We start from the raw sequence: 22,412 nt of genomic DNA on the forward strand, positions 1-22,412 counted from the left end.
TAGCCAGTGCAGGATATCTTCAAATGTAGATATATTGTTACCTGGGGAATGTACATACAGATGATATTAATGCATTTATTTTTATTAAGTTGCAATTTGGTGGCAAGAATCTCTGAGTTATTAATCTGAGGAGGTTGTATTACATCTATGGTGACATTCAACTCAGATTTATAGAGTACAGCTACTCCACCCCCTTCTTCGAAGCACGATCCAGCCTGTGTATGTTGTACCCAGGTGGTAACACTTCATTGTCTTTAGTGTTAGGTTTTAACCAGGTTTCAGATAAACAGAGAATCTCAGGGAAGTGGACATCCAGAAGTGCATGCAATTCATGTACCTTGTTATTAATGCTTCTAATATTGAGATGACAGACTAGGAGAGAGTTAGTTGGCCTATTAATTGTAGGTTTGTAGCTTAGATTGCAAGTAGAGGGGTATGTGTATCTGAAGTGAGTGGGCCAGGGTTGGGGTGAATATCACCACCAAGTATTAGGTTGAGTCTATACTTGGTGATGAACTTCAGAAATTTGTTTATTAGTTTGTGGTAGTGTTTGGATCTAGAGCTAATGTGCCTGGGGTTGAGATGTTGATAGACTGAACAAGACGTTGGATAGGATCTGGGACTGTAAGTATGGTTGAAGGTGGAAGGATTTACAGCTGGGGTGATAGTATGGCCTTTTGGGACCTAAAATCTCGTGAGAAACTGGTTTTCATACAAGGTAAGGAGGTATGGTGTGAACAAGAGGGGTAGTAAAGAGGAGTATATCATTATCTGTGATTCAGCTAGTGAGTTAAGGAACTGTTTTACCTGGTGATGCAACACCAGAAGATAGAGTGATGAGGTAAAGGTACTGGAAGGGGGATAGGAAAATGCCAGATGAAAGCTAATAGGTGCTATTAAAATGTAGGTAGTAGAATGGGGGTGGGTGGAATTATCCCAGATGAAAGCAGATAGGATCTAGAAAGTGGGGGAGTGGCTATAGTACTATAAATTTAGAGGTACTGGGGGCGGGATAGAACTGGGGGCAGAGAGGGGAGCGAAGAGAGCCCGAGCGTAGCGAGGGCGAACATAGCAGGGCTATTGCAATTTACAAGGTTTCCAAAGGTGTCCTAAAGCTATAAGGTAAGTATTACAGCTCTTAATGTAAGAGTCAATTTACTTCAGTTACAGGGGAAGGAGGAAACCACTCAAGTAGAAACAAAGAGCCCTATGGCTGACCAATATGGTGACCTGCTTAATTACAAAGCACTGTAAGTGAAAGTTTAACAAATGCTTTTTGTGTGTGCAACCTACTCTGTTTAAATGTTGAGAGAAACTGATTGCAGTCCTGTAGACACCGTTGCTTTGTAGGGAACTGTAGAGTTCAATCTGTTTAAATGTTGAGAGAAACTGATTGCAGTCCTGTAGACACCGTTGTTTTGTAGGGAACTGTAGAGTTCAATCTGTTTAAATGTTGAGAGAAACTGATTGATTGCAGTCCTGTAGACACCGTTGTTTTGTAGGGAACTGTAGAGTTCAATCTGTTTAAATGTTGAGAGAAACTGATTGCAGTCCTGTAGACACCGTTGTTTTGTAGGGAACTGTAGAGTTCAATCTGTTTAAATGTTGAGAGAAACTGATTGCAGTCCTGTAGACACCGTTGTTTTGCAGGGAACTGTAGAGTTCAATCTGTTTAAATGGTGAGAGAAACTGATTGCAGTCCTGTAGACACCGTTGTTTTGTAGGGAACTGTAGAGTTCAAACAAAGTCACACCAGGTCAGCCAAGGGGGGAAGAGAGAGGGAAATCCTAAGCACCTAGATTTTGGATTACCAGAAGGGTGTTCTGTTTGACCACCGAGTGCCAGTGCTGCATTTTGTGATTTTATGGTGATAGTTTACCAGATATTACATGAAGGCAGTGTCTCCAGCTACCAAGGTGATGGTTCCTAGCCACCCCCCCCCCCAAAAAAAAGAAAAACTTCTGACAAGTACTTACTTCACTTATTCTAGTCCTTAGGAACCCGGGAGAACACTACAAAGTTGTAGATGATGGTGTCACAGACCACAAAGTTCAAAGGATGTTTTCTGGACCTCTAGTTTGCAAGGGAAGACCTCCTCAGTAAAATGTTCCTCCTCTGCAGAAAGAAGTGTTCTTCCTTCTCCCCTCAGATGTTACTTCCACATATTTTTGCCTAAAAAACACTAGGCTCGTGGCAGCATGCTTCATCTAAGACTCAAACCCAGTCCCCGCAAACTCTTCAAAACCTTGGCTGTCTTTTACCTGCTTTGAAAGTTTAATGATTAGCTCTGGTGAACTGAGGGTAGAAGAAGCTGGAGTTCTAAAACAAATGGGTTAGGAATGGAGAGTAGATGGAAAAAAATACATAGAAAGAGAAAGTGAAGACAAAACACATAGAAGAACATAAATTACATACTTTCCTGACTTGGAAAATCCATTTGTAAATGTGTGACAGAGGGTTAAATAAGAATTTAGAAAAAGAGGTAATAAGAGCTGACTGATGAGAGGCTTCATGAATGCACTGAATATAGTGACCAAATACTAAAAAAAAATAACTTTAAATTCCTTCTGCAGTACATAACTCATCATCTTCTTCTTTCGGCTGTTCCCGTTAGGGGTCACCAGAGTGGATCATCTGTTTCCATTTCTTCCTGTCCTCTGCATCATGCTCTTTCACACCAACCACCTGCATGTCCTCTCTCACCACATCCATAAACCTCATCTTAGGCCTTCCTCTTTTCCTCTTACCTGGCAGCCCCATCCTTAGCATCCTTTTCCCAATATACCCAGCATCCCTCCTCAGCACATGTCCAAACCAACGCAATCTCGCCTCTCTTGCTTTGTCTCCAAACTGTCCAACCTGAGCTGGCCCTCTAATATACTGATTCCTAATCCTGTCCATCCTAGTCACACCCAGTGCAAATCTTAACATCTTTAACTCTGCCACATCCAGCTCTGACTCCTGCCTTTTCGACAATGCTACTGTCTCCAACCCATATAACATAGCTGGTCTCACTACCCTCTTGTAGACCTTCCCTTTCACTCTTATTGGTACCCGTCTGTCACAAATCACTCCTGAGACTCTTCTCCACCCATTCCACCCTGCCTGAACTCTCTTCTTCGACTCTCTTCCACACTCACCATTACTTTGAACTGTTGATCCCAAGTACTTAAACTCATCCACCTTTACCAACTCTACTCCCTGCATCCTCACCATTCCTCTACCCTCCCTCTCATTTACACACATATATTCTGTTTTAGCCCTGCTGACCTTCATTCCTCTCCTCTCTAAAGTATATCTCCACCTCTCCAGGGTCTCCTCAACCTGGTCCCTACTCTCATTACATATCACAATGTCATCTGCAAACATCATAGTCCACGGGGCCTCCTGTCTAATCTCATCGGTCAACCTGTCCATCACCACTGCAAATAAGAAAGGGCTCAGAGCTGATCCTTGATGTAATCCCACCTCCACCTTAAACGTATTTGTCACTCCCACCGCAGTCCTCACCAATGTCACATTACCGTTGTACATATCCTGTACCACTCTTACATACTTCTCTGCCACTCCCAACTTCCTCATACAATACCACAACTCCTCTCTAGGCACCCTGTCATATGCTTTCTCTAACTGTTGGGAAGAATCTCTATCAATATAAACTGAACCACTTTATGAGGCCAAACCTGGTGTAAGGCCAAGAGGCAAGAGCTAAAATGGTCAAGTCCTGAAGTACCAAGTTGCCAAAGGAAGCCCATCTGCTGGAATCATGGTCGAGGCAACAATGCTTCGCAAAAGTGTAAACTGAAAATGAAGTGGCCACAGCAAAAATGTCTACAGTGGACACATTCTTGAGCAAGCTTTAGAAACAGCCATGCCTATTGGATTAGCACTTACATTTTCCAATGAGTGGCTACCTGCCTCATGGTCACTGCAGTTTGGTTTTGCTTAACTACTGAGTCTCCTTACCTGAAGCAAAGGAGGCAAACAATTCCTCTGTCTACCATGACTAATGCACTCTCTACAGGTTAAAACTTGAGCTTGATTGGGTGCACATCGTGAAATGAAGGGCTGCTTCACCTATAGTCTGCTTTTGGAAAGTAAATGGTTAGAGGAATGGACTGGTTTAAGGAGAGTTCTGAAAACACAAACTACTTTCAAGAGGGATTACGGATTAGTCCAAAAGGACACACACTCCATCTGAAATACCAGAGTTCCCTAAAAATAAAACAATCTACAGCTTAAAGATACTGAGGATAGAATTGATTGCTATGACTTTTTCTTTTACTTTTAAGTCTATTCATGGACAATTTCAGGCCAATAAAGCCAAACCCCTCTAGCTGTGGACATGCATGTTTCTGCCTTCTTATGGCATCATCAGCACAGCATAAGAGGAATGTTTGACTTTTGGAAACACAGGGTTGTCATACCCAACTAATATCCATAAACATACGGCTATGTACAAAATATCCCAAACAAACTAAAACAATATCAGTTGGGTTATGACAACCCTGTGTTTTCAAACTTTCCTCTTATGCTGTGCTGATGATGCCATAAGTAGGCAGAAACATGCATGTCCACAGCTAGAGGAATTTGGCTTTATTGGCCTGAAATTGTCCATGAATACACTTAAAAGTAAAAGGAAAAGTCATGGACATTCAGAATTGCCATTTAGCTGAAACACCTGATATCCTTAAAGGGTAACATATCGGTGATGTGCAGAATTCCAGAAAAAGTCACCCAGACCATGGAATAACTGAGACTTTAGGCAAACCAGTTACTTGATATGTCAGGACCACTTGAAAGCTAGTTGACTGGGGTAATATAGGAAACTCTTCTGCCTAAACGGGGAATGTCTTCCACAGATATGTCTGGTGAGTGAAAGACTTTCTGATAACTTTATTAAATACTGAATCTGCAAGCAGAAGGTCTGATAAGAGCAAAGGACCTAAAGAAGCAAACATATTGAGGTGGAGCCAGCTGTCACCCCCAAAATGAGAGGGATTTGATCTGATTATACCTGAACTGGCTCCTGCATTACCAGAGTCCTGAGAGACTGAAATCACACCTTTCTCTGCCAGTAAGGCATAAAGAGGATGAGTCTTGGTCTTACTTCAATGAATTCTCCTTAAAGGTGTAGAATCAGCAGGGAAAGATAGAAATGCAAACAGAAATCTTCCTTGCCGCAGAAGAGAACGTCTTCCTCATCATGTTCCTCTTGCCCATCTGCACTAAGCAGAACAAAGTGAGGACCATGTTTTTCTACATGAAGAACACAATTTCCAAGATGCCCCCCTCCTCAAAGAACCTAATCATATAGGATTCCCTTATCCTAAGTTCCATGAGAGGGCTGGGCTGTAGCTGTACATGACCAACACAAACATTTCTCTGCTGTTAAGAATGATTCCCTAAGTTCAACAACACAAACATTTCTCTGCTGTTAAGAATGATTCCCTGAGTCCAACACCACAAACATTTCTCTGCTGTTAAGAATGATTCCCTGGATCTAACATCCACTGTTAGGTCATGTCACCTCTCTGTCCACATAGGATAGAGTGCTTGGCCCATATGTTTGTATGCATTACACATTATGGTCCTTTTTTTAGTTGGAATGAGAAGTTCTGGTCTCTAACCTTTCATAGATCTGAAGGCAAAAAACACTTCTCTTAGCCTCAAATGGTTTATGGGAGGTCATCTTGCAAAGAGGAACCCAGATGCTCCCCAACACACTAATGAGGTACTTTATATCACATACTATCACACCTGTGAAATTCTGAATGTTAGAAAGCATTGCACTGGCCTTTAAAATGCAGAGCAGATGGCTGAAAAGAGGAGCATCCACCTCAACTCAGAGTTTTGGAACAAAAAAGCAAAGGTTTTCTCAACTTAAAAGACTACAGGACTATAGCAAACCACTTTATACAAGCTCCTTGCTACAATCCGTGAAGTTGCAAAAGGCTTATAGTGCTGGCTTTTATGACTTTTCGTTATGTTACATTTCTATTTTTTTTAGCTACATTGTGCTAATGGTGTACCCTACAGTGTAGCTAGAAAAATGGACCAGTAGCATAGACAGCTAGAAGCCAACTGCATTACTGGCCCCATTTTCTAACTGCATTGTGTTATTAGTATCTTCAACAGATTAAAACAGCGCAAAGCTTAAAAGCTTCTACAAAGTATTTTTTTTTCCCTGTGGAAAGTTTCTTGACTTGGTTTTGACTTTCATGACTTCCTCTTTCACTGGCTGTACAACTGAGTCAATGAAAGAGTACAAATAATAGCTATCAAAGGGAAAATCAGAGCAATCCACTGTCTAGGGGATCAAACATCAAAATGTGCTAAAACTGGAACACTGCCAAATGTAGCACAGTTAAGAGGTATGTGCACAGTGATAGGTCTGACTGCATGAAGGGAAGACTCGTGTAAAATGAGGGGAATCACCTACCACTCCAAAGCCAACAACTGGGGTCTGATATCAACAACATTTACATAAGGACATTATGGACTTGTAGTCACTGATTCCATACTGTCCAGTATAGCATATTCATCCACTAGTGTGTGAAAATGGCTGTGAAGATTGCGGTCAACAGGAGATCTGAAATTTGCAGACCTCTGCTGCAACCTCATCAAGGCTGCCAAGGCTATGATATCCTGGTCCCTATATGCAGGTAGAAGCAACTAAAAATTAAATATCCCACGGTAACCCAATAAAGATAATCCTCTTAGCTGGAATGAGACTAGACTCTCCTACTTTATGAAGACTCCAAGGACAAGCACCCATGGAAGGATTTAGGCAAGGAAAACTACCAGGGTATACCCTGAATGTGTTACAAGGTGCTAGATATTAAGCTAGATAATGCAAAATGTTCCTTCTCATGCAAGGCACATCCCAGCATTAGGCATCGTGGTAAACAAACACTTTGGGCACAAAGAAGAGATCAAGCATTAACAATCTGCCCTGAAAATGAGGTCAGCCACTGTAAACCAAGGAAACCTCCTAGACAGATACTAGATAACAATGGAATCCATCAAAGTAATAACCATGCAGAATATTATAACAATAAAGTAGCAGAAAGTATTTTAAGAACTAAGCCAACACAGGAATGGAGAAAGGAGACTGTGAGGATAGGGCTGACTGCAATTAGGGATATAGATAATAGGCAAGAAGGAGCTGGAATTTATTGGAGAAAACTGGCAAAGGAACTAAGGTATTGGGAGCAAATAACTAGAGAGGGAAAGGTAATGCAATGGGAAGACGCCAAGAATTTATTTGGACTGCAGGTTAGAGATTGCCTTCCCTATCAAGCAATGATATCAGAGTACAGGCAAAGAGAAAGAAATAGGGGGGTCCTAAATGAAAAACCAGCACGGGTAGAGTTTTTTTTTATTTACGTATTATTCCAACCACATTCTCTCAACCATATTATTATGTATTATCGCAGCCACGTTATCTACTACTCGATTATTTTTTTGACCCTGCCAGTACTTTCTTCATCTTTTTAACTTCTCTTAAAGCCTTTCAGTTACCTGAGTAAGCACTGTAGTGCAATCTCAGAGTCGGTGTATATATAGAGAGTTAGAATAATTTAATTGGCAGAAATGTACAAAGTGCAGCACTCTGCAAAAAATGACTGTGTTGACTTTTAATACATGCTGGTTTGTTTGTGGTCTGTAGCGGTGATCTTTTTTCATTCTGCAATTTGTTTTAATTATCATCGGAATTCTCATTGGGAAGTACAATTGTCTGATTATTTGACTGAATGAATATCCATCAAATGAAGTATTCTGTCATATTGTACGAATATGTCTACATTCCTGTGAAGAAACTGGTCTGACGTTTTTGCTGACAATTTGGCTGGAACAATGCATAGGCTGAACCCTTTTCAGAAAAATGTTAATGGAGAAAATACTAATAAGAGTGATTTTAATGTTGTTATGATAGACATACCATCTACCACTGTAAAAGGAGACAGTTTTCTGTCTTGTATCTCATAATATACGGAGCTGAAACAACCAGAGGGTATAGTGAAGGTGAAGATCAGTGCTAATCTGAGGTGGACAGTAGAATTTAAAAGAATTATACTAAAACATATTTTCTCATTCAGGTAACTCAAAGGCTTTAAGAGAAGTTAAAAAGGCGAATAAAATACGGCCAGAGTGAAATAAATGAAATGAGTAGTGGATAATGTGGTTATGATAATACGCAAGTACCGAGTTTTTAGTAGAATCTAGAACAACCTGCCATTAAAAAGGAATAATTAGTCCAGCATATAAAATATTGCATGATAACTATAAGAATCAATCAGAGGAGGTTAGAAAGGATTGGGAAGAGAGATTGGCTAAGCAATTCACAAACAAACAATGGGAGGATATATGTATGTCTTCCAGGTATGCAACAAGGTCTAGAAGACTTAGGATTTTTGCACAGATATTTTTATACCCCAAGTAGACTCCAGAGAATTTTTCCTCAGGTAGACAGCAAATGTTGGAGGTGTGACGGGGAAGAAACAGGTACTTGGGAACATATTTTCTGGGAGTGCGGACTTTAAGGATTTCCTGCAGGATGCACTGTTGGAGATGCTGGGTGGGCAGACTGGAGTGATGAGGGAGATGATTTTTCAGAGCTATGATACAGAATCAGAATTGCCTAGACATAAGTAAGGCCTTGCTCTGTCTAATTATGGTAGCTGCCAAAAAAGCAATTACTAGAAAATGGAAATCAAGATTTAAACCAGCTATATTAGAAGTAGTGAATATAGTGATAGAGATAAAACAACTGGAATTGAGATCTTTAGAAAAGGGTACGAGCAAACCACATAGGGAAAAATGGGAATTGTGGGAACAATACATACCGGAGAGGAATACGATTTAAAAGAATGCAGGACTTAAATGAACTATGTAATGTTTGACTGAAAATGATTGGGTAGATTATAAGTGCTGTATAATGTTTCCAACTGCGAGTGTGTCGGTATGGTTTGTGATGTAAAATGGTTGCAACTAGGATTCTGTCAGTGTGGTTTGTTTTAATTTATATAAATGTATGACTGCTTATGTCTTCATAAGTGATGGTTTAATAAAGATGTTTCCTGTTAACAAAAAAGGGGGCAGGAATTGAATAATTTATGTAATGTTGCTTATGTTATACGATATATAGCAATAGTGGTGGTGCTGCGGTAGCGTTGTCGCCTCACAGTAAGACGCTGTCCGGTTAGATTCTCAGCTAGAGCGTCTTCTGCGTGGAGACATGCGTGAATGGGCGTACCTTCGTTGAAGGTTGTGCGTCAGGCCTGGCAAGCCGGTACGTAAAAATCAACTGCCAATCATTAGCGGATCGGAGTTCCGCTGTGGCGACCCCTAACTGGGAAAAGCCAAAAGACGCAAACAAATATTTGTTAATGTTAATTTAAAACAGTTTGATTACTTTTGTATAAATGTTAATTTGCCAACAACACAAGTGATAATTCAATAAAGGTGGTTAAAAAAATGAACAGTGGTATCCATCATGAACAGTGAGACCATCCAGATACTCTGCTGCAGCAAAGCAATGACCCCAGCAGAGAAGCTATTTGGAACTTGATATATTATATGAATTTACTGAATTTTCTGGAACCAAGGTGGGATGGAAACATCCAATCCCCTTTGGAATAAATAAAAGGCAAGAGAACCCAACAACTTGATGCAAGGAAAAAAATCTAAACTGTCATTGCAGAGTACAAAATCAGACTGCTCCAGAAGGTCTGTGAAGATCAACTAATGCCTGGGTGGATTTCTCAAACTAGGGAGGATGTAAGCTGTCTAAGCTATGACTGACCTTGAATTTATTTGTAAGCCCACTAATCTGTGGTGATGGTTCTTCACCTTGGGCAATTTCAGAGCACTGGCCTACTCCAGGCAGTGCAGCAACATACTCGGGACTGCACTGACAGTCATCTTCTTAGCAGCCTTTGCAGACAAGGCCAAAGGAGGCAGCAATGGCTAATACTTGGATGCCTTCCTTATGAGGGACTTCTAACTGGGAGACAGCTGGAAGATGGCATATTACAGGCACCATCCACAGTCAAATCCCACTTCCCTCTGAGTTACACCATCAGGTGCAGGCACATATGTAAGTATTCTCCTCTGCTGATCTCACAGTGGGTTATAAAAGGAACACTGAGGAAGTAGCAGTAAACACTTATAACAAAGCCTCCTTGACTGCAGAATAAAGTGAGAGCTCCAGGCTTTCAGAATGGTTGGCCCATAAAGGAGTACTGGAATTAGGACAAACAAGACAAATAATTAAGGAATTTAAGGCCAAACAAAGCACAAAACACCAGCTTACTTATCCTGTCAAAAAATGTGGACTTTCTGTTTGACAGACTATATTTTCCGTCAGTTTAGAGCAGAAGACTAACACTATAACCTGCTAATACGTAGTCCTGACTTTGCTTCTCTCAATCTCAAATTGACTACTGCGTGCCTCTAGGAAATTCAATTAACCATACAGCACTCCTCAGCCTGAAAGAGAAAGACAGAGTGAAAAAGAATGACAGGGTAAGAAAGGAAGTGCTATGTTCTCTAGGAACTACGCTAGACCAAATAGATGACACAGGAATCTGTCCTGGGATGCTTAATCAGAATATCATATTACTCCTGTAGGGGTTTATAAAGGGTATTTACCTTCTTAGGAGCCAAGGGGAACAGGACCCAGATTTTTCTAAGCTGCACAAATGGCATCTTAAAAGGCAATCTGAATTGGGGGGGTATACTCAGGTGGGGAAGAAAGCAGAGAAGTAAATGGCCAGGGCATAATGGAATGCATGAGTTGAGAATCCCCCAAAAGAGAGGTTATTAGGAAGGGAGCTAAACAGAGGATACAGGTCACTGTTCTTCTATAATACCAGACATCAGAATCTCCAGAAACTGCTTTCTAGTGGGAAACTAAGGGGGAGACAGACTTAGCAAGAAATACAGCAAACATCAGCCTAAGATCACTCAATGTAACAGACAATGCAAAAAAAAAACAGCAGGCTACAAGGGGCAACAGGCTGCAGGGCCCCAACCTTTGGGTCAGTGGATTTTGAAAGGGGCACCTGGTTATGAATAACCTATGTGCAAGATTGATACTATGACTCCCCTAAGAGTGCAATCCTGCAATCATGGGGACAAACTCCTCTGGACAAACAGCATGTAAGCACTCAATGCCTGGACTGTCCTTACATACCGACCTGTGCAAAGGACTCAAGGGAATCTAATCAGTTCTATTCACCAAGCATTCCTGAACTCAAAGGGAAGGGAGAGATAGGAAGCAGACTCTGTTCCTGAGTTCAACCTCTGGATCACAATGGGGATCACACTGCGTGCACTAACAAGATGTGATACATGTGTGACCAAAGGAAGGTCAACAGTGACTCGGCAGGATGAACCAAAGTAACTGTTATGAGTACACCTTTTAATTAAGCAGGACTGACAGGGGAGAAGAGGGGAAAAAGAATTGTGCTGGGTTGTGAACCTCAGAAAAGTAGGAAATTGCTGCACCTACTCAATGCAGAGGGTATCTGAAACGATGAAACAATATCAATTATTACAAGTAAAAATGCAGTTAACGTCAATAAAAATAAGAACAACATCTCTAATGAACCAGTCCTAAATGCAGCTGCAAAGAGGAAATGCATACATCCACATGATACAACTAAGTTTTATATTATTTTACATTTTGTAGCAAATAAGGTCTTAAGTTATAGGCTATACCACATATCTCTGGAAATACTACATGGATGCAAGTGCATGGGTGGGGGGGGACTTATATTTATTAATACTTGTATTTTACAACACTATTTTTGGGTTCACCTTGCCCTACCATTCAATATGTCCCCATTAGTTTCAGCCATTACTGGTGGGGACAATTGTAGAGTGGTGATGGGCCATCACCTCAGGCAAATTATTTTTTTTTTCTGTAAATACCTAATCTCTCTCTTATACACTATGGCAACCACAAATGAAAAAGTCCAGTTTGAAAATGTCACTCAATTACCCAAATGGTGAGACGTCATTCCCAACACACACCACTAGAATGAACAAACTGAGCATGGTCACTCATTTCCCATCTCCACTGTTTGCTACCCCAACTTCTAGACTGCTAATCAAAACTGGGTTAGCTGGGTCTTAGGTTGCCAACACCATTTATTCTTTACCTTCATATTCAGAAACCAACAGGGCTATCTCATGGTACCGAAAGATGGGTTTCAACGCCAATAAATTAAAAATAAGTGATCAGAAAATCATACTTATATTTGTCTTATTAAAACATAGATGACTTTCCCTTTTTTAGGGCTCACAACTCTATTCTAGCTCATCATGGGACATCAGAATGCGCAACAGCTAGAAGAACATGTCCCTAAACACAGGGGCTGGAGACATATTTTTCAAAACTGCTCTGAGTTCTGCTAAAGAAAAAAAGGCAAATCAGCTTACTTGGACAGCCCAGAGATAGCACCAGTAAGGTGTCTTCTAAATGGAGAGGAAGTTAATTAGGTCTTATTATAGGTCTCCCTGGTATTTTGAGAGGAGCAGAATAGCATTTCAGAGGAAGCTGGATTGTCTGCTGGATGAAGCAGAAAGGAGACATTTCTTATTGGCACAGGCTGGCTTAGGTGACTGGTGTCTTACTCATCCCTAATGAAAATGAAAGAAGCTATGAATGGCATCACAGAGGTATGACAATGGGGAAAAGTGTATTTTTTTTATAAAATAAGTTTTAAAATTATTTTTAAACATTGTCTTTTCCGTTATGAACAAACTTGGGTTCTTCTGTTTAGTAGTGCTGCTACCAGCCAGCCTACAGAACAGTATGAAAGTATGTATATTTTTTCTGTTATATATTTAATAGTGTGTGTGTGTGTGTGTGTGTGTGTGTATATGAGAGTATGTATATTTTTTCTCTTGTATATTTAATACTGTGTGTGTGTTTGTGGGTGTGTGTGTATGTGTGTGTGTGTGTGTTGCAATGGGGTACATTCTATGGTCTGACAACAAGCTAGAATAAACTACTGTGGCTACCGCTTATGTATGTATTCATTCATTTGACCACAAATAGGTACACAGAGTTAGTAGAATTTCTGTAGCTGCTAGGCACATCCATGTGCGTGTATGCATGAGCATGGATAAACTGCAATGAGTTGCACTTTATGAATCTGATATCAAAAAGCTGAAATATATCACTGTAGCTTATTATGTATTTATTAATTCATTTGATCACAGACATCTAAGGTATAACATGGCTATCACTGGTGGGCACATCTTTGTGTGAGGGGTTGCTTTAATGGGCTTCACTTTATGCATATGACAGTAAGCTGAAATATATTAGTTATTATTTATATAGTTATTCATTCATTCATCTACCACAATCAGACAACTGAAATCTACACAGTCACTGTACTTGCTAAATACCTCTTTGTTTGTGTGTGTATGGGTGAGGTTACCTTGCATGTATCTCATGACAAACTGAAATATATTACTGTGGCTATTTACTTATTCATTTGATCACAGTCAGACATACAAAGAATAGACATTCATTAAAATGGTTGTAACTGGTAGGCACATCTGTGAGGTGCTGGGGTGCAGTAGGCTGAAATGTGTGTATCAAACAGTAACAAAATGAAGCACATTGTTGTTGCCATTGTTTGCATATGTATTCAAATGAATTAGAGTCTGACATCTTAGGTGTACATGCATGCAGTTAGAAAAGTGGCTGTAACCAGTAGGCACATCTTTGTATGTGTGTATAGAGGGTTGCAATGTGTGCATATGACAGCAACAAGCTGGGTATATGTTTCTATGGCTACCATTTATGTATTTATTCATTTATTTGATCGCAATCAGGCATCTGAGGTTTACAAAGTAACTAATTGCTGATCACATATGTCTGTGTGGGGTGTATTAATGGGCTGCACTGTGTGTGTCTTACAGTAACACACACACACACACACACACACACACACACACACACACACACACACACACACACACACACCACTTATGGTTACATTACTAACTATGTATACCTCAGATGATAAGATAAATTACTATATAAATATTAACCAGACTAATATATTTCATTATAATCTCTGAAGCATGACAGCCACTTAATGATATAAACAGACTACAGTATGACATGCAATGATAAAAAATGTTGCTTTCTAGCCTGAAATTGAAACTGGAATTTTTTTATGAGATCATCAGCAAATGAGACAAACAAAGTCTTGCTGTCCAAAGGTCATACTACATAGATAAACCAAGTCTTGCTGTCTAGAGATCATAATACATAGATATGTCAAAATGCTGTGGTTAATATTATGCATTTATTCATTCATTTGATTGCAATCATACATCTGATGGGAACATAGGCAACAAAGTGTGTGTGTGTGTGTGTGTGTGTGTGTGTGTGCATGATTGTGCATAGGTGGGCTGGAATGGCTTACACTTTATGTATCTAACACTAAAAAGCTAAATATGCTTATGTATTTATTCATTCATTTGATCACACTCAAACATCTGACTATTAAAGTGGCTATAACTAGGAGACAGATCTGTGTGTGGGGGGATTTGTAAAGGGTTTCACTCTATGAATCTGACAGCAACACAGTGGAATATAGTGCTTTGTTACCATTAGGTTCATAGGTTTGTTACTAGGCTAATGACCACTAGGGCCCTTACAAGCCTAGCCATGCACTCCAAATAATATGGCTCCCCAGTATCATATGGGGGGGCATGTTAGTTGGCAAAAACTAAAGATTTTTGTGTGGGGGGTGTTAGACAATATTTTCTTATTGACAGCCTTTGTCCATAAGGGACAGTGGGGCTAGACCTGTTCAGACATCTTATCACAATTAGACATCCGAGGCATACACTGTTAATAAAGTGTCTGTAACTGGTGGGCATATTTGCATGTGTGTAATGGTGGGGTTGCAGTGGGTGACACAGTATGTCTGACAACAAGATGATAAATATTACTGTGGTTATTTATTCATTCATTTGCCCACAAAGTGACATCTGAGGTGTAAACTGTCATTAAAGTGTTTTGTAACTGTTGGGCACAACTGTGTGGGGTTGGAGAGATGATAACCATAAACTGAAGTACATTATTATGAACATTATGCATGCATTTAGTCATTCATTTAAATTGAATACGACACCTGAAGTGCACACAGTAAATAAAGTGGCTGTGGCAGGAGAACATGAGGCAGTCTGTGGATGAAACTGACAGAACCTTGCTGTCCTTTGATCACAGTTAATCATTCATCTGACTTGGCGAAGCCAGTGCGTGTTTGTGTAGCACAAACAAATATATTACTGTGATCATTATTGTTATATTTTATTTGATCACAATTGGACATCTGACTTGTATACAGTCAATAAATTGGCAAAACTGACTGGGCACTGAGGAAGTCTGTGGATGAAAGTAATTTATCCCAGTTCTTGTTTGATCATAGTTAAACAATCATCAAGCTACCACACTATAGCCCTACTCCATTCCACTTTACCATACTCACTCATTTTGCTTCCTGTCTTGCTTTGACATTATCAGCCATCACTAGAAATTAATAGGGTGCATCCCCATTTTTCATGCCAATAAGTTATAATGAACAGGGCTAGATTACAAAACCCCAAAGTACTTCAGAAACAACTAGATACACTATGCATACTCAAAACTAGTTAAGCAATGTTAATAAAGACTTTAATGTAAGCCAATGTTTATTAAAGTGTGATACAGAATATGCACACACGCAGCGTAAATGAGTTGTTTTTGAAATTGTTTTCAGATAGCTTGGCATAATAATTTGTCAACAGGTTAATTAAGATGATTTATTGAATATGCAATGAACAAAAATACATCACATTACACATGAACATGCAGGTATGATCCACCCTAGGCAGCAACAACAATATTACTAACCGAAGAAAAATGGTGGCAAAAGAGCATGTACAACAATTATGTAGCAAAAAATGTAAATATGCTAGTTCCACTTCCAAGTGAAGCAAAGAACCAGTAGGGTAGGCATCTCTAATGCAAGGCTTTGTTTCTGAGAAAGAAACAAAGAAATGTAAAAACTAAAGTACTACAAATCCATATACTCAAATGATGAATCATCCTCATACAATCTCCAAGGTATGACTGTCAGTTAATGATATAAACAGACTATAATATGACTTGCAATGATGAAAAAAAGATGCTTTCTATCCTGAAACTGGGAAGGTCTTTATGAGATCATCAATAGATCAGAAAGAAACAAAGTCTTGCTGTTCAAAGGTCATAACACATACACATGTCCCCACTGGGATTTCACACTTATTTTAGCTTGTATCACAGATAAGCTTGCATATAATGTAATTTGCATATTTATTTATATGCTGAAGCATGAGCTGTCCGTCTGAACTAAGCTCATTTTCAGTGAAGGTTCACAGCATTGCTGCTCTTAAACAGATTTGATAAGAGATGACTTTTACAGCAACATTCCAATGCCACATCCCTACAACACAAGGTCTAAGATGCAGCTTTTCTGTCAGCAAGAAAGCATATCCATGCATAATAAAAATTTTCCAAAACATGCTTACTAACTAGTAGGGCACTGTACATTTTCTTTACATTAACCCACAGACCATGCAGTTTGTCTGTGATGAAACTAATGTTCAAAACAACACCATGAGTAGAGAGAGTCTACCTTGGCACTGAGCACACTTCACAGTTTTGGAATACGTCTTCCCCATCATACATCCAACAGGACAAGTGTTAAATGGTGAAGTCATTTTCTAGGAAGACAGAAACAATCTTTCACTTTGAATTTCCCTCTCTAATCCTTTGCTGCTCTTACCTCACATTTGCTAAGCAGACCTGTCTCCTGAAGCCGTGACCAAATGCTCTGTATTCGGCCAGCATGTTCAGGATGATTGTTAGTGTTCCCACATGTGCACTGGTGTTTCAACATGAAGGTGTCATAGACTAAACCTGTTAAGTGGAAGACAGAAAAATTAAGATACAATACAAATATAAGTAAACTACAATACAATGTAATGTGCACACAATATGCACTATTTAATACTGACATCATACAAACTGCCAACTTCATTATAATGCAAAAGCTTTGATTAGCAAGCCATATTGAACAGCTGCACCCATGCTTTCTGCAGCTATTAGAAAGTGATGACTACAACTGGGAGTGTCTGTACTTATTGCTTGATTGTCTATATTTGTATCTACTCCTGTTACACTGTGCTGATTTGCTGTGGCAGCCACAACTAAATGAAACACTGCATTTTTAATCACTAACACAGCAGGAGAAATTTTCAGACACATTTTTGTTTCAAAAAAAAAAAAAAACTGACGACCACGTTCTGCACAACATCCAGAGACAAAAAATAAAGGGGAAAAGAGTATGCTTCTTTCAATTACAGTTATCAGACAAAGCAAAGGTTAACATGAGCTGTAAATTCACTAAAAGCAAACTGCCTGTTAAAGGATAACAGAACACACTCATTATTAACAAAAACAAATTGGGAAAACAAGAAAATAAGGAAAAGGAACAGCCTTTAACAAGTGAAGCAGGAAATTAGGACAAACTGAAAGAACAAAAAGTAACTGAAAGAAGACGACGACAAAGTAGAATTTATAAAATATAGTTACAGAAACAAATGCAGAACTGTCCACTCATCTGTGTGGAAAGAGAACATTTTACGTACGTGTTTCTCGAGTTCCATCAATGTCAAAAGAATCAAGAAATTAATTTGTGTGTCAATTTCTAATCTCAAGGTGACTACAGAGCTGGTTTTATCCGGTACCACTTTTTATTTACTGTGTAGGCTAAGACTAAAATCCTACCTAGAAAAGGTGTAATTGAAACAGTTAACTTATTAAGCCAGACTCTGTCCTAATAAATAAACACATCAAAGACCTGCCTAAAACAATTCTATTACTCAGCACTATTTTTCTCCAGAATCTCCCATCCCTAGCAATACACCTTCATTCTGGTCAGAAGCCCAATCAGGTCCGGAGCCTTTAGCTTCTTTTCTTCAATGTAGCTAGCAGCAATAGCTTGCAGTTCATGTCATTCACTTCCGGTATAGAGCCAGCACTCCTGAGGAAGCATGAGTACAGTGGAGTGCACCAAAACAGATAACAGCTATGAAAGCATCATCCTACGCTGTTTGTAATGCACTAAAATAGCTGGCCTCCACTGGGTGCCAGTCTTGCAGCATGCTGAACTACTATGTCCAAAGCCACCACCACATTCAGGATGGGCAAGCTGGTATTAGCTGCTTATGCCTTCCACTCTGGCTGGCTACTGCAGCATTTGCATTATTTGCATTGCAGTCATGAGTTTCATCCATCTGCATCATAGAGCCACAACCTTTAATAAAATTATATTTTTATCTGGAGTTTACTGGGTTTTTTTTTTTTGTTTATTGGGTTGTTCAGAAAAAGGCCACCAAACCCAAGAAACACTTGTAAAAGGATCATTGTTTAGAGAGAGAGCTGCAGTCACATAGTGAGATAATCAGATGGAACACTTATTTCACTGTCTCTGTTATTCTTCCATTTTTTTCTCTATCTTATCAAAAAGTTCCTGTGCTAGCAGACCAAGAAAATTTTCACTGGTGGGAATGGAACAAGTTGTTCCTAACTGCCCTTTGGTAATTGCTGAATCAGCAGTCAAATGCATTTGGAAATTACTGACTCTGAAACAACTGACCTGGAAACCATACCCACAACATCACTGCTCCACTTAATCACATGCTTACCTACATTTTTGGGGGACATGTGTGCAAGCTTGAAGATCTGAACCTTCAGTGCCTCGTCCTTTATTTCCACTGCCAGATCATCCATCTACTTGAGGATCCCAGCCTGGTATTCTAACATATGCATTTGGCAGTTAATAGCACTAAAGTGACAAAGCAGATGAGGTATAAAATCTTAAATCTATTGAAACTTCTACTCTCCCCTACCAAAGTGAGAATGCTGAAACCAAACACTATCTTAGATCATTTGATGGTATCCAGTGAGATGATGACAAGGTCTGCAATGGGACATTTATGTAGGTATTGGGATTCCTACTGGACTCTATGAAACCAGTCCAGTTTCCTTGCTGTGAGGAGTCTGGAAATTAGCTCCAGAAAAGCCACCAAAAAAACATTCTCATACAGCCCAAGAAGGTCCAGTTACCATTTCCAGGTATCAGACATTTCACAAGATTCCCATTTAAACTGTTCTCTCATCAAACTGAGTGACACCATGAAAGATAAGTCTTCTAAGAAGGGAGCCAAACAAAATGTATTTCTGGTCGTCTAAATCATTACACAGAGGGGATGAGAGCTAGAAGTGTAAGCCAGTTCATTGTCTTCCTCCTCCTCTTCTTAAGAAGAATGAGATCCCCTGGGAGGGAAAGTATCTGTTTCCCATTTCAAAGGTTGTAAATCTAAGAATAATGGGAGCAAAATTCCCTGATAAGAAGCTTTGCCAGACTGCAAAAAATTCCTCAACCCATCTTCAAAGGTAGGCTATTTAGAGACATGGAAGCCTGAACTGGCAACAGAGCCAAGGAATGTGTTACTTGCGCATACTGGCTCCAAGGAAAAGGGACATAGGAATGGTAACATGGCTTTGTTCCCTGCACTTCTGCCACTGTCTTGCAATGTTCTATAACTTTTGTATTAGCCTAGTTTAAACTCAAAGGGCACAGAGACCAGGGGTTTGTTTTACTTTTTTGTGCCACCAATTCCAATCAAAGTTTAACTTCTTCCACATTAAATTTCATGTTCAAGAATTCCAGGTTACTGATACATGGCCCAGGAGTACGTGTTAGCACCTATCAACTTGTCTGCCCTTCAAAAGGGCCAGATAGAGGCCTAAGGACAAGGTAGATGCTGAAGATGAGGGTTGGCAAACCATTTCAGTGGAACCTGCATCCACAGGCCTGTCTGTTGCTACCTTCCTTTCTTTGCCAACTTTTTTGAGGTTCTCTCTCTCCTTTGACCTCCTTATGATGGTGTGTCATTAGAAGATAATGTCTTCCTGGACGGAAGAGATTTCTTGGTCAGCAACATAATGACTTCTTACTTCTTTTGAGCCAACTGTGTAAGAAGTGTACTCTCTCTATGTTTATAGACTTTACGCATATAAAACCCATGCAAACTTTGCAGAAAAAATGAGAGGTGGAACTCACTCAAGCAGGCTAAAGATTTTAAGTGGTAGTCCTTTTGCAGGATCAAGCAGTGCATCTGCAATGGCACTTGAAGTCTGCAAAAAAGCATACCCTAGGAAGCAAATGCAGTTTCCCTGTAAATTTTCACATTAATACTTGCATGACAATTGAAAAATTTACCCCAATGAAGTACTTATCTTTGAAGGAATCACAAGAATAAGAGATGTGATACTGAATCCTGACTGAACAATGCTTTCTTGTCAAAATGGGGAAACTCCTGCAGCAAAAAAAAAAAAAAAAAAAGCATGATGGTGCCTCTACATTCCCCCTTTATGGAAGATTAACCCTGTGCCAAGACATCCACAAAGCTCTAGCCGTTGGGGAGCTAGGTGGACATCCACCTATGGCAATTCCCTAACATGTCAGACCTCAGCTGGCAACTCTCATATAAAAAAAACACAGAGGCTCTTCTTCATGGGCAGGGGTTGGGCCAGAAACCTGTAAAACTATATGGCCTTCTGGACCCTCTTGCATTAGTCAAAATATTCTGTTAAGTAAATACTGCAGCTGGCAGCAGAAAACTGTTAAGGATAACCACTGAGGGATCCTGCAGGAAATCTACTGTCTGTTCTGAAGTCTTGCTCACTTCAGAGAGGCCTGGCTAATCATACAAAATAATATGCTATGGTCTGCCTCCAAGGGTATCAGGATGGGCAGAAATGTAACTGACAACACATGCCATGAGACTGGAGGTAGACAAAGCAATGCTTCACCTGATCCAATGCACTCAGACTTTGGCAGAACTGGCAAGGTCGCTACAGCTTCTCACATCCTGCTTTTTGATTCTTCCACTTCTACCTTATAGGTTCATAGGTTCATAGGTTAGTACTAGGCCAACTGCCCTTGCAAGCCATTTTAAGCCTAGCCAGTTATCCCCTGTGAGATTCAAACCCTGTACCTTGTGTTTGTAAGGTAAACACCTTAACAATTAGGCCACCCTCCCAACCCCTTCTTTGGCTTGTTTGATTTTTAGGTGTTATTTTTCTGTTTGTGAGGTCTTATGGGGGCTATCCTTTGTGCTGGTGTTACTAGCTTTTTATATTCATGAAAAGTTTGTACATTCTGGGTACAGAAAGAAAAAAAAATCCTAATAAGTGCATCACAGCTCTCACAGACAGAGACATGGAGCAGTACAGGTGGTAATCTTCAGGTGTATTCTGTCTTCCACATGCAGACTTACTGATTTTTTTCAGGGATGTTATGGACATAAGAAAGTATCAATCCACACAAAAATCTAATTAGAAACAATATCACAGTTATAGGCAAAATTAGGAACTATAACATAAAAATGATGTTCCTAAACTGGGTACTTATTGTTTAATGTAAGTGACTGATGGACAGCTGAATTAATGACTAATCATTTGTTATGACAAAAAAGAACTCAAAATAAGGTACGCTATTCTTTATTGTAGCCATACTTTGGCATATCTTGGGCTAGGGAAGGGGTTCTACTCTGCACTGCTGACATCAAAAAAGCTCAAGAAGTCAGACTAGAAGGGCAGATGTCCACTTGTGGCTAATTCCAAAGGATAAGGAATCATGCTGCAGCAGTCAGTGGCACAGCTAGGGTGGGGCGAAGGCAGCCACCCTGGGTGCAAATGCTAGATGCTAAGACTGACAGATCCCAATCAGTCTTTAGTGCATTACTGTCATTCAGACATTAAACAGAAGTTATGTACTCACCATAAAGTTCCATCTGTGTTGTCCATATTCATTCTTCCTCAACTGATGGGTTCAGATCCAATCCCTCATTTAATGGCCATTGCTAAAGCTCATGGCAACCTAAAACTCTTGACCTTCTCCCTTACCCATAATGCACCCACCTCAAGTACCTCAGATCTTGTTAGCTGAGAGAGAATATCTGTTGTGTGTGTTTGTGTATATATGTATGTGTGTGTGTGTATATATATATATATGTGTGTGTGTGTGTGTGTGTGTATATATATATATATATATATATATATATATATATATATATATATATATATATATATATGAGTCCATGTTACATGGACGAAAAGCCACATAAACGAAGACCAGTTCGCCGAGACGAGATCACCGACAACGGAAATGCCCGACAAAGGTAAGTCCACAAGTAACAGCACAGAACCTATTTCTGTCTCCGTAAAACACCGAAACACAAATACAAATACCTGTATAGCAGTGGAGCAACCCCCCTAC

The 22,412-nt window shown here is 39.8% G+C and overlaps 1 protein-coding gene across 6 annotated transcripts in view; it reads right to left on the reverse strand.

Moving 5' to 3' along the window:
- HDAC5 (histone deacetylase 5) overlaps window positions 1-22,412 on the reverse strand; it is a 2,571,411-nt gene that overhangs the window by 321,802 nt on the left and 2,227,197 nt on the right. For all 6 annotated transcript variants that reach the window (XM_044055165.1, XM_044055164.1, XM_044055163.1 and 3 more), the window contains one exon: window positions 16,848-16,981. In XM_044055165.1, coding sequence (XP_043911100.1) covers window positions 16,848-16,981 — 134 coding nt within the window. The remainder of the gene's footprint in view (window positions 1-16,847; window positions 16,982-22,412) is intronic.

This window comes from Protopterus annectens, chromosome 13.part0 (assembly GCF_019279795.1).
Source record: "Protopterus annectens isolate FY-2018-M chromosome 13.part0, PAN1.0, whole genome shotgun sequence".
Taxonomy (NCBI): Eukaryota; Metazoa; Chordata; order Ceratodontiformes; family Protopteridae; genus Protopterus; species Protopterus annectens.